Consider the following 22,582-nt stretch of genomic DNA (forward strand, 5'->3'; position numbering starts at 1 on the left):
ACAGCATTATTTTCATATTTATATATATTGTTCATCATAGATAAACAAAAAATTACATATCTTAATGTTTTTAGTTGCTCATCAATTTTCATAATTTTCTATAAAAATATTGTGAAGCACGCCAATTTAAATGCTTGCATTTTTGTTATTTCATGTTAAGTATGTTTCTAAGATGTTGAATTTATAAAGCATAGAATTTATATGCTATTATTTATCACAAATAAAAATATATAGTGCTATTTACATTGCTTCATTTATACAGTTATCCATAATACTAAATGAGGGGACCTGTTTTTTTTTGTGTGGCTTCTCTGTCTTCCAGATCATATCTATATACTGTAAATTCAGAAATTATTGTGTGCATTTATATTTCTGATTTATTAAGAAAGGACAAAAAATGCGAGATTAATTATTGAGATTTCCTGAAAATCTGCATACAGATATATATATATATACCCATTGGTGGCCTTCCGCTGTTGTCTGTTCTTTGGTCTGGTTGTTGTCGCTTTGACACATTCACCATTTCCTTTCTCAATTTTATATATATATCTGATACCAGATTGTGAATTCTTATAATTGCAATACTTACCCAGTTGCATTATTTGCATTTATTACAACCTTGCAATAATTTCTGAATTTACAGTAGCTGTTTCTCTATCCTGACAAAGGATACAAACTAGTTTGTAATCCATCGTAATGACTATTCAATTTGAGTTGGTCAGTAATTTGGCAAATTGGCCACATCCATCATTTAGGTATCTAGTCTATTTCTTGTGTCAACTGGTCCTGTCTGACAACCGACATTGCGAACATGGCTAAAAATATAAACATGATATGGGCTTTGTTTATTGTTGAAAGCTGCACAGTGACCTATAGTTGTTAATTTCTGTGTCATTTGGTCTCTTGTGGAGAGATATCTCATTGGCAATCATACCGCATCTTCTTTATTATACATAAGGTAAATGGAAGTTTGCTGATTATTTTTTAAAACAGCTGTAGATAGAGAAAGTCTGACAGTGCAGAAATGTTTAAAATGTACTGTCCATTACTATCAAAATTGTTTCTGAAATAACAGTGAATAAGAAAGAAAATGTTAACAGTAAAATTGAATTGCAGGACATAATCAACAAATTGGCCAAAAGGCTGAATTGTCAGTTCATTACTGTAAATGACCTTGAATGAAGACATTTACCCATTTCTGTGTATGGGGCAGAAACTGTAATACAGAGAAACTTCATCAACAAATATCAGTAGTTCAAGATCAACGAAAAAGAGATTTAAGCCATGAATATATATATATTTGGCAGAAACTGTTAAAGAGAGAAACTTCATAAAAAAATATCAGCAGTTCCAGATCAACAAAAAAGTCATTAATATATATGATGTTGTAGGGTGGCCATAGCTGAAAATGCATTAAGATCCAGGTGTGCAATGTGTAAAACGAACTGATGTGTTTAAAACAAAATTCTACAAATGTATTTAGCTCTCCAAAGAACTAACATGGTAATACTTGACAAGAAATTTCGCAGTTTCCAAAACGAAATTGACATTCAATTTATTGGAGGCTCAAATTATTAATAATTCAAAATTATGTAGATGTGGTATGTTGTAGAAGTTGACTGCTATAGGTCAACACCAAGGAAACCTGTACAACATAGAAAACTATAGGCACTGAAATGACAAATGTAAAACAATTCAAACCTTGAATCTACATTAAATGTTAAATGTTTAAAAGGGATGTCCAATATGCATAGTATATCTTTCAAAATCTACATGAAATTATTGGTAAAAAATTTACGGAAACTAAATAAAAAGAAACGACCCTAAATACAAAACCAACCACATTTTAAATGCAAGTAATAATAAAAGATCGTAAAAGGTTTATCTTTGCAACGATGTATATTGGTTGTAATTAAAATGAGGACTAAAAGTTAAAAGATGATTAGAGTGCAGTATAAGAATTAAAATTCGCTTTGTATTGGAAAATAATGATTAGGTACCACAAAAACCAATAACTCGGAGTGCTTTAAATTAATTGCTGGAATAACATCTTCGTGTTGAGCGATTAAAACAAAATTTGCAGTATCCCCTTCATTTAACATTCGTGAATATTTCAATTCCTCTACATGTAAATCAGATAAATCATTTGATGCCGTCTTACAGTATTACTTCACTTAACAATAGTTAAAACAGCAATCATGGCTATCACTACGATTCTATGGACAACTCTGTATATCCAGGCCATTTATTGTTCCCAGTCCCAGCCAGGAATGAGTTCGGTATTTGCCATGGAGAATTTAAACCAAACAAATAAGATCGTGGATAAAAATTCTATCGGAACATTTAAGACGGAAAGTACAAGAAAATGTGCGTTCCATTGCCTCCAGAACTTAGCATGTATGGCATATTTCTACCGTCAGAATACCACAGATTGTCGACTTATGAGTGTAAATACCCCAGTTAACAATGGGAAGTGGAAAGATGATATGGGTTGGCGGTACTATAACGTTTATGAAAGTGAGTTTTACTATTTATAAATTCAAGTAACTGTAATAGCTTAATTTGATGTAAAACTACTAACTGAAATCTAGATCACCTACCCTGTATCGTAAAATGTTTTAAAATATTTGAGTTTGGATATCTCTGACCAGTATCTTAAAGACTTTCAACTCTCTTGTAATTGATCATTCTTAGACATGTGGGGTTGATACAGAATGAAGAAATGCTATTTGTGTCATACATTAAGTCACTCAAAAGATTAAATAAAAGCAGTATTATCCATAAAATTCATTTTGTTGAAAGAAGACATAGATGTCAAATTTGGCAATTTCCAACATTCATCTAGTTGTCACATACAAATTGTCTGATGGTTGGATTCACTCGCAAAAGAAGATTTCACCGCTGTATTATAATGCCATTTGACGCTGTATTATAATGCCATTTGACGCTGTATTATAATGTCATTTGACGCTGTATTATAATGGCATTTGACGCTGTATTATAATGCCATTTGACGCTGTATTATAAAATGCCATTTGACGCTGCCATGATTATAAAATGCCTTTTGACGCTGTATTATAATGCCATTTGAATAAACTGGTCACTCGTCAAGTTTGAGAACAGCAACAATCTACCAAGCGTAATACTAGTTTAAAATGATATTTTCTTAGTATAGGAATGTGTTTTGTCTCCATTCTCGCTATTTAATTTTTAGATGACTGTCCTCCTGAGAATGGTTTCAGTCAGAACAGGAAAGCTGCTCTGTGTTACCGGTACTTTGACGATCTTAAAACTGTGTATGAAGCTGACATTACTTGTCATCACATTGGCGGACAACTGCTTAGGGTCCAAACTCAACTACAACAGACTCATTTGATGACATATTTGGGTAAAGAATTATTTTTTTCTTCTCGGTTTCACGTGTATAGATCACTAGCTGATGTCAAATTTGAGTGAGGGAGAAACGAATACCGGGACTCTTTTACTTTGTACAATTACTTATGAGTGGATGTACAAGTACTTATGTTTGAATGTGCAAGTACTTATATTTGGATGTAAAAGTACTTATGTTTGGATGTACAAGTACTTATGATTGGAATGATTATTGACTTTAAAAGTTAGCATGTGTGCGAGGGGATAGGACCTTTATCGGGACTCCTGGATAGGGTGTTTTTAAGCTCGGTATTTCGGCGTTTATCCTTTCGGGATGCGGGAATTATTTATTCGAATTTCGGGACCTCGGTATTTCGTGTTTTTAAGTCCGGGATTTCGGGATTTCGTTTTTTTTAAGCCCGGGATTTCGGGATCAGGACCCCTCCTATCCCCCCTCATGTGTTAGTTGTATGCATAATCTTTTGAAATATCTATTGCATCACCATTTTTCTTAAGGCCCCGGACGATTGTTATATGATGATAATTTCTACCTTATACACATATATGGTAATATATCAATCTTATTTTCTACAGTCTTATTAAAAGCTACACAGCAAGCAATTAATTAAAACAATTTTCCATTTCAGATTTCTACAACGAAAATTTAGTTTACATCCAGGGAAACGATTCTGCAAAGGAAGGCACGTGGTCGTTCGACAATGGACAGCTTATGAAATACTTCAACTGGAGTCCTACCACGCCTTTTGGGCATGATGCGAAAGATCATCTCGCTATGAATAAAGCATCGTCTTATGGATGGGAAGAGACAGATGGTTCAACATTAGGAGGGTTCTTGTGCGAGAAGAACATATGACTTGATATAAGAAACTAGTTGGAATGGGCATGCAAAGCAGGCTTTTTTTTTTTAAATACATTACAATTTTATAGTTAAGACTTCTTTATGCTCAGGCTTTATTGATTTAGTAGAATTTTAAGACAGAAAAATAAATAAAACATTTTGTTGATTTTCAAACTGTTCTAATTTTGGCAATGCACAAGGTCAATTGTCTTGCTGGTATTTTTTGCTAATAAAGTTTCTATCTATTTATTATATACTTCAATATAACAGGCAAACATGCAAGTGAGAAAATTCGTCATATCAGGTCGATATAACTCCTATAAGAACTTATTTGACCGTTTTGACGAGAATGGACATTAGATCGATCTCAACATTCTAATAAAATTGAAAACTAGAGGCTCTTAAGAGCCTGTGTCTCTCACCTTGGTCTATGAGCATATTAAACAAAGGACACAGATGGATTAATTTCAAAATTTTGTTTTGGTGGTGGTGATATGTTTGTAGATCTTACTTTACTGAACGTTCTTGTCTCTTACAATTATCTCTATTTATAATGAACTTGGTCCATTAGTTACAGAGGAAAATATTTTGTTGAAATTTACAAAAAATTACAAAATTTATGATAATTATTAAAAATTGACTATAAAGGGCGATAACTCCTTAAGGGGTCAGCTGACCATTTTGGTCATTTGACTTATTTGTGGATCTTACTTTGCTGAACATTATTGCTGTCTACAGTTTATCTCTATCTATAATAATATTCAATATAATAGCCAAAAAACGGCAAATCTTTCCTTAGAGTTGCCAATTCAGGAGGAGTAACCCAAAAACTGGATGTCCGATTCATCTGAAAATTTCAGGGTAGATAGATCTTGACCTGATAAACAATTTTCCCCCCTTGTCAGATTTACTCTAAATGCTTTAGTTTCGAAGTTGTAAGCCAAATTCTACATTTTACCCCTATGTTCTATTTTAGCCATGGCGACCATCTTGTTTGGTTGGCCGGGTCACGCTTCACGTGACATTTTGTAAACTAGTACCCCAATGATGATTGTGGCCAAGTTTGGTTAAATTTGGCCCTGTAGTTTCAGATGAGAAGATTTTTGTAAGAGTTATCGACGGACGACGACGACGACGGACGACGGACGACAGACGACGGACGCCAAGTGATGAGAACCAAATTAAATTATAAAAAAATATTACCAAATAAACGAACATATTATAGACAATTCTACGTCTTTTACCGCCTTGTTCATCAAAATCCAACCATAAATGCCCTCAAATTTTTTCTTACGCAAAAATGTGTTTTATATGAAGTCCCTATGAATAGATAGCAAAAAAATGAAGGTGACGAATACTTCCAGCCGGTTATTGTTCACTTGGAAAATGATGATTCATTTCTGTATTGGCTTTGTTTTATATATCAAATTCATTTGTTAAAATATACATTTCATCTTTTATCAATAAAAAAAAACTTTGAATTGAAAGTTGAAACATAACACTATATTTTGGTTGGAGGATTATAAAAGTGGAGGTGTGCCTGTACTGGGAGAAAAAATAGATATACAGATACAGACCATCCAACATCGTTACTCTTCCCTATCTGAAATTATCTCTTCTTTCATTTTTTTCAAACCTGTATTTTATCTCTTCGAAGTTAATTAGTCGTACTAAAAGATCAAGCATTGGTATTACTAAGAAATGAAAGACACAGCTGTTCTGGGAGTTCTATAAACGGCTGTGTAAGCTATAAATTTATAAGATCTTTCATTTGATGACGTTCTACAAATTGCATCTTCGCCAGCCAAGGGTTACGATCCACTCCCGCTCTCTTCTGAAGAGAGCGGGAGTGGATCGTAACCCTTGGCTAGCGAAGATGTACAAATTGAAACTGAAAGTAAAAATAAATCATTCTGTCAGAGTGGGATCGAAGTTCGTAAGTTATACACCTTTCTTCAACACAGGAAAGCATATAACCAATATATACAAGAAGGTGTATTTATTTTGATTACCAGCTGAGTGAGGTAGGGACCAATCACTTAAATGTGATATTATGACACAGTGCTTTTATCAACTAAAATGGTTCAATTTGATCAAATTAAGCTAATTATTTAGTAATAAACATTGATAATGAATTATTCACTTGCAAGTGAATAACTCGACCTCATTGAATCCATATTCATGTGAACTCAAATTTAACCCGTAGAAAGTGATAGAATAATGAATGCATTATCCGTGTACAGGTATTTACAGGAAAAGAATGTCAACCTTAAAAGTGAAACAAAGGTAAATAATTTGATTAACTGATTCAATCCACACAAAATCATTCTTTTAAAGGTAAAAACGACCATAAGCATACATTTTTAATCTATAATACAAATTTAACAGACCTATAAAAATCCTAATTGCACGAGTTGTTTAATCTACATGTATTTATAACTGTGTTTATGTTAATATTACTTACAGTGTATATAGTCATAGAAGGTCAACTCAATAGTTAATTAGATGGGGTCTTGGCGAAATTTTACATGAAACAAAGCAACATCTTATTTCGATCATGTCCTGTAAATTGTTTATTTGATGTTTTTGATAGATTGGAAAATGTTTTACATTGTTATAAATAAAATATGAGAATTTGAGTCAAATCGGTGAACATGAATTTGGCAGCTAGTGCCCTTTAAGATTTGTTTAACAAATTTTTCTTTTCTAAAATAATTACACTAAATCCATTGTATGTTGGATGTGTACGGATTGATTGCTTAGTCTTAGAGGCATGATTTTTTTATTAGTTGTTGATGGCTTTGAACTAGCTGCCAGATAACTGCGAGTACTCTCAGATCTGTTCATTGTGTCTTTTTGTGTCGGGATGTATAAGTACCCGGCCACATCTACTTTTATTTTTTGTCTATCTGATGAGTTAAGCCTTTTTCAACTGATTTTTATAGTTCGTTCTTATGTTGTACTGTTATACCACTGTCCCAGGTTAGGGGGAGGGTTGGGATCCCACATACATGTGATGGACTGTGAAACTCAATTCAGGAGATTTGGAAATTTTGGTCAGGAGATTAGGTCTCAGATCAGGAGGTTTTTTATCGACATAAATTTTGTCGTAAATGTAACCATATGATGTAGAAATTGTGTTTTTTCTTCAAATTTCCATCGAATTGCTATATGTTTATAGTATCCTTATTGCCTTTCTATTTGAATAAAATAAAATATTAAGAATCCGTTTCTTGTTCAGTTTTTTTTTTTTTTTTGATAAATGATTGTTCACTGCTTGCAAATAAATCATTATATTTATTTATCTTATCTGTATAGATTTTTATTCTTGTCTCCATTTCCTTATGATTGGTAAATGTATAGAAAAATAAGAAAGAAATAAGCTCTACATGTATATTTGCAGAGACATATATACATCTCTGATATTTGCAACATCATAAATTAATTAAAAAAATAACAAACACTAACAGTAGTACTGCATGGCTTTTAAGCATTATGAAAGTCATATTTGTAGAAAACTTAGAGACTTTAACAGTGTAAAGTGTTTTGCTATTCTAGCTTACACAATAAAAATATTTTACATACTAACAACTGCCATTTTCAATCTCAAGTTTTTTTAGGAATTAAACTAGCTATAACTCTTATTATTTTTTTTATCTTTATTCTCTTTTTTTTTTATCTAGTCAAAATGTGCATTTGAATCAAAAAATCTCAGTTAAACAGATTTACAATATAAACTTCAATTTAATCCTTGAAAGGAGGTCTAGATTGCTAAAACAAATTATAAATTTATATTCTTTTATTTGTCCCAAAACTTTAAAATTCATTTAATCAACATCCTTTTATGATTATTTGATTAAAATAATAATCATTTATAGTTTTTTTACGATTTACATTTTTAAAAGCAAAATAACTGAAAACAGGATAAAACAAAGGGAAGTAACAAAAATGTATTTCAATATTCCCAATACACAACGGCAGTTATAGCCATAGGTAAACATCGTTGATTACCAGTATGTTTGACACCCAAGCTGTCAAGTGAAGCCATATAATTATACAATTTCTTTGTTATACAGGTAAAGTTTAACACAGGTGTCAATTACACCCGTACAGTAGTAAAAAATTATCAAATATGGCGTCTGAAAATTTTCATTCATGAAATATTTCATACACGGGAGTTTTTTCTCCTAAACGGGAGGACGGGAGGAGACCCCTGAAAACGGGAGTTTTGTACTCCCGTCGGGAGGTTCACATGTATGATCCCACTAACATGTTTAACCCCGCCACATTATTTATGTTTGTGCCTGTCTCAAATCAGGAGCCTGTAATTCAGTGGTTTTCGTTTGTTTATGTGTTACATACATTTGTGTATTTGTTTTTCGTTCATTTTTTTACATAAATAAGGCCGTTAGTTTTCTCGCTTGAATTGTTTTACATTGTCTAATCGGGGCCTTTTATAGCTGACTATATGTGGTATGGGCTTTGTTCATTGTTGAAGGCCGTACAGTGACCTATAATTGTTAATGTTTGTGTCATTTTGGTCTTTAGTGGATAGTTGTCTCATTGGCAATCATACCACATCTTCTTTTTTATATAGATAACTAATTCAAGAATTCAAGTTGCAAGCTATATATATTCAAGAGAGCACAGTTTGTATTTTTCTGTATTTTTTTTTCTTTACTTCATGGTGGAAATTGAGAGTTTCCTTTTTCGTACATGCTCTTTGTTGAATGTTATTCAATGTAACTTTAACTATGGCAACAAACTGGAAGATAATTAGGTTGCAATCAACAATCACTGAATGAAATATTATTTGTCAATAATATTATATAGTTTTGTAATACATCAAAAACTGTGCCTACAGGACTTAATATATATGCATGCATTGATTCAATAACATCAAAATTACAAGAAACTCATTTCATATGACTTTAACATCAGACTTTAAATATTGGATTTTTTCCATTAAGCTATATTGTTATTGTCTTTTTTCTCTCTCCAAAAAAAATAATAATTAATAAAAATTTGAAAATGACTTTGTATCTTTCAATGAAAAACTTTAGGCACTTCTCTGCACAAATTTATCATTTTTGTCGAGCCTTCGACTTTTGTCGAAACAACGTGACTAAGCGATCCTACATTCTGTTGTCGTCGGTGTCTTCGTCGTCAGCGGAGTCAACAAATATTCACTCTGTGGTTAAAGTTTTTGAAATTTTAATAACTTTCTTAAACCATACTGGATTACTTCCAAACGTGGACAGAAGCTTGTTTATGGTCATAAGATAGTATCCAGAAGTAAATTTTGTAAAAATAAAATTCCATTTTTTCCATATTTCACTTATAAATGGACTTAGTTTTTCTGCCGGGAAACATTACATTCACTCTGTGGTTAAAGTTTTTGAAATTTTAAGAACTTTCTTAAACCATACTGGATTACTTCCAAATGTGGACAGAAGCTTGTTTATGATCACAAGATAGTAACCAGAAGCAAATTTTGTAAAAATAAAATTCCATTTTTGCCGTATTTTACTTACATGACTTATAAATGGATTTAGTTTTTCTGCATGGAAACATTACATTCACTTTGTGGTTCAAGTTTTTAAAATTTAAATAACTTTCTTCAACTATCCTGGGTTTGTACCAAACTAAGACAGAAGCTTGTTTATGATCAAAAGATAATATACAGAAGTAAATTTTGCAAAAAAATAAATCTATTGTTTTCCGTATTTTACTCTTAAATGGACTTAGATTTTCTGCCAGGAAACAACACATTCACTCTGTGGTTAAATTAAAAAAAAAATTTAATAACTTTCTTATGCTACTTTCAATTTAAACCAAACTTAGACAGAAGCTTGTTTATGATCATAAGCTAGTATTTAGAATGAAATATTGTTAATTTTTTGTACCTGTGTATCTGTATTTTTCTTATAAATGGACTTAGTTTTTCTTCTAGTTAACATTCAGTTAAAGTTTTTCTTCCAGTTAACATTCAGTTAAAGTTTTTCTTCCAGTTAACATTCAGTTAAAGTTTTCAAACATTTATTAGATTCATAAACTATCCTGGATTTTTACTAAACTTGGACAGAAGCTTCTTACAATCAAAAGATATTATCATCAAGAGGATTTTTTTTATTGATTTTTTTCCTCATTTTGTTGAGCCTGTGATTTTCAGCAAAAGTAGGCGAGACACTGTGTTCCTCGGAACCCTTACAAATTTTTTGTGTGTAAATTTCTTTAATTATCAATTTTTTTTTCAATCCATCAGTGTTGTTGTGAAAATATGGCAGGTAATTAATGTTCCCGTTTTGAAGCCGAAGTTTAACGATTGTCACCTGTTCGTCAACAATCGACAAATAATAAACAAAAAAGCATGGAAATTGAGCATGTGTTTAACATGTAAATTCAGATAATAGTTTATTTAAGGACATCCATGCGTATTGTGATCACTGGATTTTACGAGATGGATCACACTGAAGTCACTTTGAATAAGGAAATATGTCGGGGGGGAATTGCTTCTTGGAAGGAAGCAGTTAAAATAAAGTAAACTTCTTCTTAATATGAATAAATTAAAGAATTTTCTTCATAAAAATGTATATATACATAAGTTTTATAAAAATGAAAACTATCCGTTGAGTTATAAAAAATTATATGCATTATTTTTTTTGATTTGAGGTTTCTTATGACTTTAAATAAACATCAATAGAATATACAATTTATGAATAGACACACATGCATGGCCTTCACATTTTTAGAACATGGGTACTCTGTAGTAGTCTGTATATTATTTATGATTTATTTGTGAGTTTTCTCTTTTCACTTATTTCATATTTTGTTACTTAGGGCCTTTTATATAGATACATGTATACCAAACAGTATGGGTTTTGCTGTACAATGACATGTTGATGTTTACATGATGTTTTTTTTTTTAATCTCAGGTAAATGGATACCAAAGAAATAAAGACTGCATTAAAGAATGCTAGAGAATGTATCAGAGAAAAACAATTTAAAGAAGCCCTCAAACATTGCAAGGTAGGACTTATAACTTTTTCATAATAAAAGTAAGGTGAATTTTTCTGTAAAACACGTATACAGGAAAGTCAGGATACATGTATAACCTTTTTTATGCTATTGCAGCGTAAAGCAAACTACAATCAATCAATCAATCAATGTATAGATGACTTTTCACATTACGAAAGTAAGATATTAATTATAAGAATCCTTTAAAGAATCACAAAAACAATATTTATCTTTACAGACAGTTTTGGCACAGGATAAGAATAACTATAATGCCTTGGTGTTCGTTGGTGTGGCTGCTGATGGAATGGAACAGTTTGATCAGTCAGAGAAGGCATACAAACGGGCAACAGAAGCTGCCCCTGATCAGGTCTTAGCTTGGCAGGTAAGTGTTCAAGCATACAAACCGGCAACAGAAGCTGCCCCTGATCAGGTCTTAGCTTGGCAGGTAAGTGTTCAAGCACACAAACAGGCAACAGAAGCTGCCCCTGATCAGGTTTTAGCTTGGCAGGTAAGTGTTCAAGCACACAAACGGGCAACAGAAGCTGCCCCTGATCAGGTTTTAGCTTGGCAGGTAAGTGTTCAAGCATACAAACGGGCAACAGAAGCTGCCCCTGATCAGGTTTAAGCTTGGCAGGTAAGTGTTCAAATACAAACGGGCAACAGAAGCTGCCCCTGATCAGGTTTTAGCTTGGCAGGTAAGTGTTCAAGCACACAAACAGGCAACAGAAGCTGCCCCTGATCAGGTTTTAGCTTGGCAGGTAAGTGTTCAAGCATACAAACGGGCAACAGAAGCTGCCCCTGATCAGGTTTAAGCTTGGCAGGTAAGTGTTCAAATACAAACGGGCAACAGAAGCTGCCCCTGATCAGGTTTTAGCTTGGCAGGTAAGTGTTCAAGCACACAAACAGGCAACAGAAGCTACCCCTGATCAGGTTTAAGCTTAGCAGGTAAGTGTTCAAATACAAACATGCAACGGAAGCTGCCCCTGATCAGGTTTTAGCTTGGCAGGTAAGTGTTCAAATACAAACATGCAACGGAAGCTGCCCCTGATCAGGTTTAAGCTTAGCAGGTAAGTGTTTCAAATACAAACATGCAACGGAAGCTGCCCCTGATCAGGTTTTAGCTTGGCAGGTAAGTGTTCAAGCATACAAACAGGCAACAGAAGCTGCCCCTGATCAGGTTTTAGCTTGGCAGGTAAGTGTTCAAGCACACAAACAGGCAACCGAAGTTGCCCTTGCTTAGGTTTTAGCCTGTCAGGTAAGTTTTAAACAGTACAATCACAAGATACTGTTTAAATTATTTTTATATTTTAACCAGATTTTGTTTTTAATTTTTGATGATAACATATTTAATCAAATGTTGAGAATGCAGGGTCTGTTTTATACTGAAATCCTTTTTGGGGGATTTTTCTACATTTGTTTTTAAAATGAGTTTACTGCTGCTTTATACTTCTACATTAATTTTACATAAGGGAACCAGTATTTAAAAATACTAATATCCAAGTACTATGAAAGTGGTGTTACTAACACATGTACTGGCCATAGGACAACTAATAATAAAAATAAAATTACTTAATTAATATTTATTTTATTTTGAAATTACTTGCTTTTTTTAGGGACTTTGTGGTTTTTATGAGAAACATGGTGGACATGAAGGTGATCTGGTTAATGTTTATCAAAAACTACAAGAGCTTTACAAAGGGTTTGTAGCTTAAATTTTACTTAATTATATACATTTATTATATACCTAGTAAATAAAGATATATTGTATGTGTAATGCATTTAACCTATAATTGATGACGTCATGTCACATAAAACATGTAAGTGTGATGTATAATATAGTGTATATGAAATGGCTTTTTTAATATCAAAAACAAAATCAACCCTCAACCAATATAATCCCTCGAGAGATTGGATATTGAAAAAGCCATATGAATTGATATTCTCTATATATGGCAGAGTCATGTATGTGTACTTATGCATATAATGCACATGTATATGCAACTAAATTAAACACTACATGAGGTTGTGGAATAAAGCAATTTTATAATAGTATATGTATATTTATAATTTTAATTAGATTGTGTGTTGTGGATTAACTCCCCTTTATAGGTATGGACACTATGTAACAAAACAATCAAATACTGGATGACAGCGCCACAACATGTATTCTTGATTTTTCTTTCTTCACATTACCAATTATGAAATCATTCAAGTCAGTTTCTTTTAAAGTACTAAAACATGAACTAGTGTTCTGACATAAATGAAAGATAACTAAGGAATTTTCAAACTCATGTCAAAAACATTTTAAAAATAAGCAGCATAAACCCTACCATAACTTGGGTTGATCTCAGGTGCTTTGGAAGGTTAGATCCTGATCCACATGTGCCACCCGTCATGTAGCCCATTTAAGTGCAAAATCGAAACAAGTCCTATTCAGTTGGTCACATTAAAAGGGTTCTTATTATCTGCAACAAAGGTGTGTTCTTTCAAACTTGAACATTTGATTTTAATTCCTGTGTTTATTTCATATAAAAGTTAGAACAGCATATCATTATTTGATTAAGTTTAAAGTTCAATTCAAAACAATACAACTCTATTATTTTGAATATGATGTATTTTATTCATCCATTGGAGAAGGGTTAGTTTAATATAATTATTGTTTATGTTACAGTGATGACGACAAGAAAAATGATATTTTAAGTAAACTGGCAGATTTGGATGTGAAAATTGGAGCAATCGCTATGGTAAAATTTCCTATATTGTTCTTTAGATTAAAGATAACACGAGAAAAACAATTCAGAGCACATATGTCATGATAAGTGATCAAAAAGCTCAGCCACTTATTATAATAGTCAAATTTTCCAGTATTCTACTCTATTTTAAGTACATAATGTAGAATGGTACTATTTTGCCATAGTTTTGTTATACATTTTTTCTTATTTTAAAATAAGTTTAAATCAGTTAGTTTGAAAGCCAAGCATGCAATTAATTATGAAAATGTCAGGAAATGCACAACTGTTTATCCATAGTTAGAATTGAAAAAGAATAAACAGGAAAATAGATTAAGAAATTGTATATTACATACATGTACAACTGTGTAAATATTCTATGGAAACCAATGTAATATTTTTAGGCTATACCTATTTATGAGAATCTTGTTAAAGAAGAGAAAAATGAAGACAAGAAGGAGAAATATATGTACAAATTAGAAGAAATATTAAGGAATGAGAAATCCTTGTCAGAAGCTTGGAAAAATTTGGTATGTATAATTTGAGGAAATAAAAAATTAAGAATTATTTCAGAGAATTTCAACAGAATGTGTAATTTATTTCCCCAATTTACATGTTTATGAATAAGAAGATGGGGTATTATTGTAAATAAGACAAATTTCCACCAGAAATTAAAAGACTAGGATATCAACTATTGGCATCTGTATGGTCTTCAACAATGAGCAAAACTCATATCATAAAGTCAGTGATAATAGGTCCCAGCATGATAAAATATGAACTTTTGTAAAGAAAAATATAAACCAACTGTAAACAATGACAACCATTGGATTACAGTCTCCTGACTTGGGACAGTTACATAAATATGGCTGGTTTAAAAATGTTGTGAATGCTGCTCAACCCTCCAGTAATATGGAACTTACTAAAGAAGTCCTATAGAAAAGGCTGGATTTATCAGATTGGCACTAAGCACACAAAAACAAACTTGCAAAAAGAAAAAAAACAAGATACCTATGTGTAAATACTAGCACACTTAAAACTAGTTCAAGGCTTTCTCTTTTGAGTGTGTTTTTAGTATTTCCAAAGATTGTACACTACGCCTATAACTATCTTTATTATTTTCAAATTTATATGCAACAGTGGTAAAAATCAGACATTATTCCAGAACAAATACCCATTTTGCCTTTGAATAATTCTATAAATAGAAGAACATGAATATAGTTACGATACTGTTGTAAGATCATTAAAGATTGCATATTTTGGCATTAATATTGATTCACTTATAGGGTCTTTGTATTGGAACTAAACACATTTATTTATAAACCAGTTGTTGGCATGACACAGGTTATGTTCTTCTCATATATTTTATGATGGTATGATACTAAACACCTAACGGGAATTGTGGCTGATATTCATATGATGAAGTCATAATTTTTCAATCAGTTTAATTGAAGTCTAGAGCTGGCATGTCAGTTAACTGCTAGTAGTCTGTTGTTGTTTTATATGTATTATTGTCATTTTGTTTATTTTCTTGGGTTACATTATCCGACCTTTGACTTCTCTTGAACTGAATTATAATGTGCGTATTGTTATGCATTTACTTTTTCTACATAAGCTAGAGGTAATGGGGGAGGGTTGAAATCTCATAAACATGTTTAACTCTGCCACATTTTTGTGCCTGTCCAAAGTCAGGAACCTCTGGCCTTTGTTAGTCTTGTATTATTTTTAATTTTAGTTTCTTGTGTATATTTGGAGTTCAGAATGGCGTTCATTATCACTGAACTAGTATATATATATTTGTTTAGGTGCCAGCTAAAGTATGCCTCCAGATGCGTTAATTTCTCGCTGCATTGATGAGCTGTTTTTGACCTTCTGTTGTCTGTTTTATGGTTGGGTTGTTGTCTCTTTGACACATTCCCCATTTCCATTCTCAATTTTATGAAGAGACCATTTGTGTTGTAATACTACACAAAAGAGATAGTTGATTGTGTTTTGTATTTTGTAGTACATATCTACCTGTGACGGTTTATTTGAGTTAGATCCTGTTCAGTTTACAGACACTACGTTAGTGGTCAAGTTTTATGTCAGATGTCTGCTTCAAGTAAGTATCTCAACACCAGTATTGTTTAAAGGGTTATTTGTACAAAGAAAAATCTGAGGAAGCAATTTTGACCTAAAAAAAACCCAACTCATTTTTCTGTTAAGTTCTTCCCACATTACTTGACTGCAATCCTTTTCAAGATTTTCTGGACCTTTCTGAACATACCCTTTGGCATATAAAAAGAAGATTTTATCATGTTTATAATGATGGTTAGCATATTACAATGGAAAGTTATTGCTATAAATTAGAATAAAAATTAAAATAAGAGAAGCGCAGTCTTTAAGTCCATATCAATTATTGTTAGAGTGTACACCCTCAATATCTGTACTTTGCAAAAGGTCAGACTAACAATTCTTGACCTATGTAATATGGTTAAGAATTATGACTTTTAGGAAGAATATGACTGAACTAATTTAAAAGGTAATTTTACCTCTGGTATTTTATGTCTTTGTAGATGCTGTATGTTGGTAGTAAGCTGGAATTTAAGTGTAAAACTCTGCAGTTAAAATTCTCCAATATTTCTTATCCTACAGAGATACTGGTTGTCATGGCAATGGATAAATATGTTGGTTAGTATAGAAGTATAAATAGATCCAATGTAAAATGATTTTGTAGATAAATTTGAAAATATATGGAACAAATAACCAGGGATTTAATTACGTCATTTGCAAAACATGTCCACAGTGTATTCCTGTTTGGTCTCCTACAAATATGTAAATGGTGTTTAAAGATATGTAAACATATCTTTTTTGATATGGCTATCAAAGATTCTAATATGGTGTTCTTCTTAAGCTTTGGATACAAAGCCATGTTTTAATTACAAAAAAAAAATGGTCTGCATGTGATTCAAAGTACTATTCCTATTAGAATTGAAATAATTATATCATGCCATGTTCTATGCTCATTTTAACATGTGTAGGCATTCTATATCTTAACATTCAATACCTATCTAGCGCTTGGTATTGGTATTAACAAATATAATACCTACTCATGTTAAAATGAGCATAGAGCATTGCATGAAAGAATTATTTCTTAAATAGAGAATAAGTGTGGCGAAGATAGCGCAGAACAAATAAAGAAAAGAAAAATATAGGCAAAATATTTAGAGAATAGAGAATAATGGACAAATAAATAAGAAATAAAAAGAAGGAGGACCCCATACAGACCTTCCTTTATTGGTCTAATGTTAAGAATTTTTTGTGTTTTGCAGGCGATAAGTTTCCAGTATTACATCCCTCCATGGATGATTACATCAGTACCATATCCAAACTTACTCCAGACAGTAGTTACTTGTTAGCAGGTCAAGGTTATGTACAGTTGTGTAACAAGAAATTTATAGAGGCCAGAGATTGTCTTTCTAGAGGTAAAATGTTTACTTGTTAGCTGGCCAAAGTTATGTACAGTTGTGTAACAAGAAATTTATAGAGGCCAGAGATTGTCTTTCTAGAGGTAAAATGTTTACTTGTTAGCAGGTCAAGGTTATGTACAGTTGTGTAACAAGAAATTTATAGAGGCCAGAGATTGTCTTTCTAGAGGTAAAATGTTTACTTGTTAGCTGGCCAAAGTTATGTACAGTTGTGTAACAAGAAATTTATAGAGGCCAGAGATTGTCTTTCTAGAGGTAAAATGTTTACTTGTTAGCTGGTCAAGGTTATGTACAGTTGTGTAACAAGAAATTTATAGAGGCCAGAGATTGTCTTTCTAGAGGTAAAATGTTTGACTGAAATCAAATATACACTAAAAATGAAAAGAAATGGCCATAAGCAAGATTTTCTTTTGTAGAATTTTCTCAAATTTTGTATCTTTTCGGTTCTTATTCATTGGCAGCATTTTGGCATTTTATTTTTCATTTAATATTTAATGTTCACATTTTAATCAAAAAGTGGAATGTTGTACATAAGTTTGACAGAAGTTGATTTATTGTTCTAATAAGATGATTTAATGTATAAACTTACAAAATGAAATCCCTACATTCTACAAAACACTTCATAATCAATGGAGAACACTCACATTCTTGTTTTATCTAATACCATTTAACAAAAAAGGTTGTTATAGTTACAAACAAAATAAGCTTGGGACATATTTACAATTCCTCCAATATTTGATATTCTATTTACCAAAAAATGTACATCCTCCAAATGTATAAAGTAACATTTTTATGCCCCACCTACGATAGTAGAGGGGCATTATGTTTTCTGGTCTGTGCGTCCGTCTGTCTGTCCCGCAGTGTGGTCACGTTTCTCCAACATTTGGTAATTAGACTAAAATAACATTAGGGATTATGGGGTCCTCTTAAGGACTAGATCTTGATATCTACCTGTAATCCACCTGTTCTTAACCAAAATATTGTTAAAAAGGTATATCTTTTTAGCTCACCTGGCCCGAAGGGCCAAGTGAGCTTTTCTCATCACTTGGCGTCCGTCGTCGTCCGTCGTCGTTAACTTTTATAAAAATCTTCTCCTCTGAAACTGCTGGGCCAAATTAATCCAAACTTAGCCATAATCATCATTGGGGTATCTAGTTTAAAAATTGTGTGGCGTGACCCCACCAACCAACCAAGATGGCTGCCACGGCTAAAAATAGAACATAGGGGTAAAATGCAGTTTTTGGCTTATAACTCAAAAACCAAAGCATTTAGAGCAAATCTGACATGGGGTAAAAATGTTCATCAGGTCAAGATCTATCTGTTGTTGGGTTGCTGCCCCTGAATTGGTAATTTTAGGGAAATTTTGCTGTTTTTGGTTATTATCTTGAATATTATTATAGATGGAGATAAACTGTTAACAACAATAATGTTCAGCAAAGTAAGATCTACAAATAAGTCAACATAATCAAAGTGGTCAGTTGACCCCTTTAGGAGTTATTGCCCTTTATAGTCAATTTTTAACCATTTTTTGTAAATCTTAGTAATCTTTTACAAAAATCTTCTTCTCTGAAACTACCAGGCCAAATTTAAACAAACTTAGCCGCAATCATCATTGGGGTATCTTGTTAAAAAAATGTGTGGCGTGACCCGGCCAACCAACCAAGATGGCAGCCATGGCTAAAAATAGAACATAGGGGTAAAATGCAGTTTTTGTCTTTTAACTCAAAAACCAAAGCATTTAGAGCAAATCTAACAGGGAGTAAAATTGTTATCAGGTCAAGATCTATCTGCCATCAAATTTTCAGATGGATCAGACAAACCGCTGTTTGGTTGATGCCCCTGAATTAGTCATTTTAAGGAAATTTCGCCGTTTTTAGCTCACCTGGCCCGAAGGGCCAAGTGAGCTTTTCTCATCACTTGGCGTCCGTCGTCCGTCGTCGTCCGTCGTCGTCCGTCGTCGTTAACTTTTACAAAAATCTTCTCCTCTGAAACTACTGGGCCAAATCAAACCAAACTTGGCCACAATCATCATTGGGGTATCTAGTTTAAAAAATGTGTGGCGTGACCCGGTCAACCAACCAATATGGCCGCCACGGCTAAAAATAGAACATAGGGGTAAAATGCAGTTTTTGGCTTATAACTCAAAAACCAAAGCATTTAGAGCAAATCTGACAGAGGTAAAAATGTTTATCAGGTCAAGATCTATCTGCCCTGAAATTTTCAGATGAATCGGTCAATCGGTTGTTGGGTTGCTGCCCCTGAATTGGTAATTTTGAAGAAATTTTGCTGTTTTTGGTTATTATCTTGAATATTATTATAGTTAGAGATAAACTGTAAACAGCAATAATGTTCAGCAAAGTAAGATCTACAAATAAGTCAACATGACCAAAATGGTCAGTTGACCCGTTTAGGAGTTATTGCCCTTTATAGTCAATTTTTAACCATTTTTCGTTAATTAAAGTAATCTTTTACTAAAATCTTCTCCTCTGAAACTACTTGGCCAAATTAATCCAAACTTGGCCACAATCATCTTTGGGGTATCTAGTTTAAAAAATGTGTGGCTTGACCTGGTCAACCAACCAAGATGGCCGCCACGACTAAAAATAGAACAAAGGGATAAAATGCAGTTTTTGGCTTATAACTCAAAAACCAAAGCATTTTGAGGAAATCTGACATGGGATAAAAATGTTTATCAGGTCAAGATCTATCTGCCCTGAAATTTTCAGATGAATCGGTCAATCGGTTGTTGGGTTGCTGCCCCTGAATTGGTAATTTTGAAGAAATTTTGCTGTTTTTGGTTATTATCTTGAATATTATTATAGTTAGAGATAAACTGTAAACAGCAATAATGTTCAGCAAAGTAAGATCTACAAATAAGTCAACATGACCAAAATGGTCAGTTGACCCCTTTAGGAGTTATTGCCCTTTATAGTCAATTTTTAACCATTTTTCGTTAATTAAAGTAATCTTTTACAAAAATCTTCTCCTCTGAAACTACTTGGCCAAATTAATCCAAACTTGGCCACAATCATCTTTGGGGTATCTAGTTTAAAAAATGTGTGGCTTGACCTGGTCAACCAACCAAGATGGCCGCCACCGCTAAAAATAGAACATAGGGTTAAATGCAGTTTTTGGCTTATAACTCAAAAACCAAAGCATTTTGAGGAAATCCGACAGGGATAAAAATGTTTATCAGGTCAAGAACTATCTGCCCTGAAATTTTCAGATGAATCGGTCAATCGGTTGTTGGGTTGCTGCCCCTGAATTGGTAATTTTAGGGAAATTTTGCTGTTTTTGGTTATTATCTTGAATATTATTATAGATAGAGATAAATTGTAAACAGCAATAATATTCAGCAAAGTAAGATCTACAAATAAGTCAACATGACCAAAATGGTCAGTTGACCCCTTTAGGAGTTATTGCCCTTTATAGTCAATCTTTAACCATTTTTCTTAAATCTAAGTAATCTTTTACAAAATCTCCACTGAAACTACTAGGCCACAATCATCTTTGGGGTATCTAGTTTGAAAAATGTGTCCGATGACCTGGCCATTCAACCAAGATGGCCGCCACGGCTAAAAATAGAACATAGGGGTAAAATGCAGTTTTTTGCTTATAACTATGAAACCAAAGCATCTAGAGCAAATCTGACAAGAAGTTAAATTGTTAATCAAGTCAATATCTATCTGCCCTGAATTTTTCAGATGAATTGGACAACTGGTTGTTGGGTTGCTGCCCTCCAATTGGTAATTTTTAAAGAACTTTTGCCGTTTTTGGTTGTCTTGAATACTATTATAGATAGCGATAAACTGTAAACAGCAATAATGTTCAGCAAAGTAAGATCTACAAATAAGTCAACATGACCTAAATGGTCAATTGACCCCTTAAGGAGTTATTGCCCTTTATAGTCAATTTTTAACAATTTTCATTAATTTGGTAAATTTATGTAAATTTTTACCAAATATAGTTCTCTGTTACTAATGGGCAAAGTTCATGATAGATATAATTGTAAGAAGCAAAATCGTTCAGTAAAGTAAGAACTTCAAACACATCACCATCACCAAAATACAATTTTGTCATGAATCCATTTGTGTCCTTTGTTTAATATGCACATAGACCAAGGTGAGCGACACAGGCTCTTTAGAGCCTCTAGTTTGTTATTATCTTGAATATTATTATAGATAGAGATAAACTGTAAAGAGCAACAATGTACAGCAAAGTAAGACTTAAAAATAAGTCAACATGACCTAATTGGTCAATTGACCCCATAAGGAGTTATTGCCCTTTAAAGTCAATTTTTAACAATTTTCATAAAATTTGTAAATTTTAATTAACATTTTCGACTGAAACTCTTAGGCCAAGTTCAATATAGATAGAATGTTTGTAAGCAGCAAGAATGTTCAGTAAAGTAAGATGTACAAACACATCACCATCACCAAAACACAATTTTGTCATGAATTCAAATGCGTCCTTTGTTTAATATTCACATAGACCAAGGTGAGCGACACAGGCTCTTTGGAGCCTCTAGTTTTAAAGATATATATGTTTTTTAATAGTCTCCCAAAATTGTAAAAGTCGATATAATCTAACGCAATGATAGGTCACTGTACGGCCTTCAATGCTGAGCAAAGTCATACCGCATAGTCAGCTATAAAAGGACCCGAGAAGCTTAAGACAAATGTTTAACAACTCAAACGAGAAAACTAATGGCCTAATTTATGTACAATATAATGAACGAAAAACGAATATATTACACAGCAACGACAACCACTGATGTATCTAGTTTAAAGTTTGTGTTTAATTACCCGGCCAACCATCCAAGATGGCCACCATGGCTAAAAATAGAACATAGGGGTAAAATGCAGTTTTTGGCTTATAACTCAAAAACCAAAGCATTTAGAGCAAATCTGACATGGTGTCAAAGTGTTTATCAGGTCAAGATCTATCTGCCCCGAAATTTTCAGATGAATCAGACAACTCATTGTTGGGTTGCTGCCCATAAATTGGTAATTTTAAGGAAATTTTACTGTTTTTGGTTATTATCTTGAATATTATTATAGATGGAGATAAACTGTAAACAGCAATAATGTTCATCAAAGTAAGATTTACAAATAAGTCAGCATGACCAAAATGGTCAGTTG

General features: G+C 32.7%; 1 protein-coding gene across 4 annotated transcripts in view; it reads left to right on the forward strand.

Moving 5' to 3' along the window:
• The first annotated feature begins 5,822 nt into the window (after nucleotides 1–5,822).
• The window catches only part of LOC134716053 (tetratricopeptide repeat protein 37-like), a 46,293-nt gene continuing 29,533 nt past the window's right edge, over nucleotides 5,823–22,582 (forward strand). Inside the window, exons 1-10 of one of the 4 annotated variants that reach the window (XM_063578760.1) lie at nucleotides 5,823–5,973; nucleotides 11,167–11,260; nucleotides 11,487–11,615; nucleotides 11,929–11,943; nucleotides 12,862–12,947; nucleotides 13,920–13,992; nucleotides 14,382–14,507; nucleotides 15,980–16,075; nucleotides 16,530–16,644; nucleotides 17,286–17,438. In XM_063578760.1, the coding sequence (XP_063434830.1) occupies nucleotides 11,171–11,260; nucleotides 11,487–11,615; nucleotides 11,929–11,943; nucleotides 12,862–12,947; nucleotides 13,920–13,992; nucleotides 14,382–14,507; nucleotides 15,980–16,075; nucleotides 16,530–16,644; nucleotides 17,286–17,438 (883 nt within the window). In that variant the 5' untranslated portion in view covers nucleotides 5,823–5,973; nucleotides 11,167–11,170. Of the gene's footprint in view, nucleotides 5,974–6,124; nucleotides 6,256–11,166; nucleotides 11,261–11,486; nucleotides 11,631–11,928; nucleotides 11,944–12,115; nucleotides 12,131–12,861; nucleotides 12,948–13,919; nucleotides 13,993–14,381; nucleotides 14,508–15,979; nucleotides 16,076–16,529; nucleotides 16,645–17,285; nucleotides 17,439–22,582 lie in introns of those variants that run through there. The other 3 variants (XM_063578761.1, XM_063578759.1, XM_063578762.1) reach the window with 3 other exon arrangements.

The sequence above is a fragment of the Mytilus trossulus genome, chromosome 4 (assembly GCF_036588685.1).
Source record: "Mytilus trossulus isolate FHL-02 chromosome 4, PNRI_Mtr1.1.1.hap1, whole genome shotgun sequence".
NCBI lineage: Eukaryota > Metazoa > Mollusca > Bivalvia > Mytilida > Mytilidae > Mytilus > Mytilus trossulus.